The following is a 1239-nucleotide window of genomic DNA, read 5'->3' on the forward strand; positions in this document are numbered from 1 at the left end:
GTAAGAAAAAAAAAAAAAAGAAAAGAAAATGGTATGAAGATATGCAACTAATTCAGTTATACGCAAAACAATAAAAAAAAACTGACAGATGGGATAGGATCGCTCTGCTGTAGGCATTGATAAACTTTTTTTTTTTTTTTTTTTTTTTGTTTTGGGTGGGTGTGTGTGTGTTCCAATACAGCTTTTTTATTTTTACGAAAATTTCGGAAACTTAAAAAAAAAAAAAAAAAACACATGTTGATATATATACATGTATTGTTTTATTTTTGTTTTTTTTTCTTTGTTTTACTTCTTCACAAACCCAAACTCAGGTAGTTTTCTCCATGTATAGGTTTTTGTGATGATGACTGGGTTTTTAGAGACATCTTTTTATCTGTTTCTTTTGTTTTTTTTGTTTGGCTGGAGCATTTTTCATGTGAATGCTCTAGTAGAGGATGGGGATAAGCTCATCCACTCGCGGAATGCTACCGTCGGCGAATTTCCAACCGGTGTAAGCTTATGCCCCAGGGCTGCACCGATATATTGTGCCTTTCCGGGAATGTTGGGCTACTATTGCGTACGTGCCGGAGAAAAGTGTTGCAACGCTTTTGAAGGGGGTGGAATTGGATGTCAACAGGGAGAGATGTGCTGTCCAGGCGTTTACAAAGCATCTTGTTGTGGATTTTCGGAAACTTGTGGCATTGATGCGAGTAATCGATCTCTGTGTGTAAAGGATCGTTGTGCAGTTCACTCTGACGTTGATAGTTGTTTGACTGACCAAGGTGAAATGGGGTGTCGTTGGTGTTGCGCAGAGAGGCGTTGTGTTTCTTCAATACATCAATGCATCAATGAAAAACCTATTACTAAAGGCGAAATTTGCTATTCGCCATGTCAATACGCTGATACTTGTCGTCGATGCCTTAGAGGCGCCATAAGTAATAATAGCCATAGCGTTTCATGTGTGTGGTGCTGTAGCACCCAGAGTTGCATTCCCAGATCAGAAATATCCAATTGCGCACAAGACCAGTTCTTCTTGAAGTTGGTAGATTGCGACGAATGTCTAGAAGGAGGCCGTGGTGTTTTATTTTGGCTACAATATGCTGCAATCTCTTCCCTTCCGTCAGCTGTCATTGTGTTACTTGTTGGAGCTGCTACCATCGGTCTCGCTCTGCCCTATGCGATGCGCTGTTCGATACTGAGACGTCAACAACCTGTTGTGGACGATGCTCGCATCCATGCACCAGAAACAAGAGGTTCATC

At 40.8% G+C, this 1239-nt stretch overlaps 1 protein-coding gene across 1 annotated transcript, besides 3 other annotated features; it reads left to right on the forward strand.

The window, feature by feature from the left end:
* Positions 1-1239: a sequence feature (heterozygous, Esmeraldo-like haplotype).
* Positions 3-29: a microsatellite.
* Positions 126-153: a microsatellite.
* Tc00.1047053466529.9 (hypothetical protein, conserved) lies at positions 341-1239 on the forward strand (the record flags this gene model as incomplete). Its single annotated transcript, XM_797119.1, has 1 exon — positions 341-1239. A coding segment is annotated over one exon (899 nt), but the record flags the coding sequence as incomplete, so codon positions are not given.

The sequence above is a fragment of the Trypanosoma cruzi genome, genomic scaffold, assembly GCF_000209065.1.
Source record: "Trypanosoma cruzi strain CL Brener 1047053516429 genomic scaffold, whole genome shotgun sequence".
Lineage (NCBI taxonomy): Eukaryota > Euglenozoa > Kinetoplastea > Trypanosomatida > Trypanosomatidae > Trypanosoma > Trypanosoma cruzi.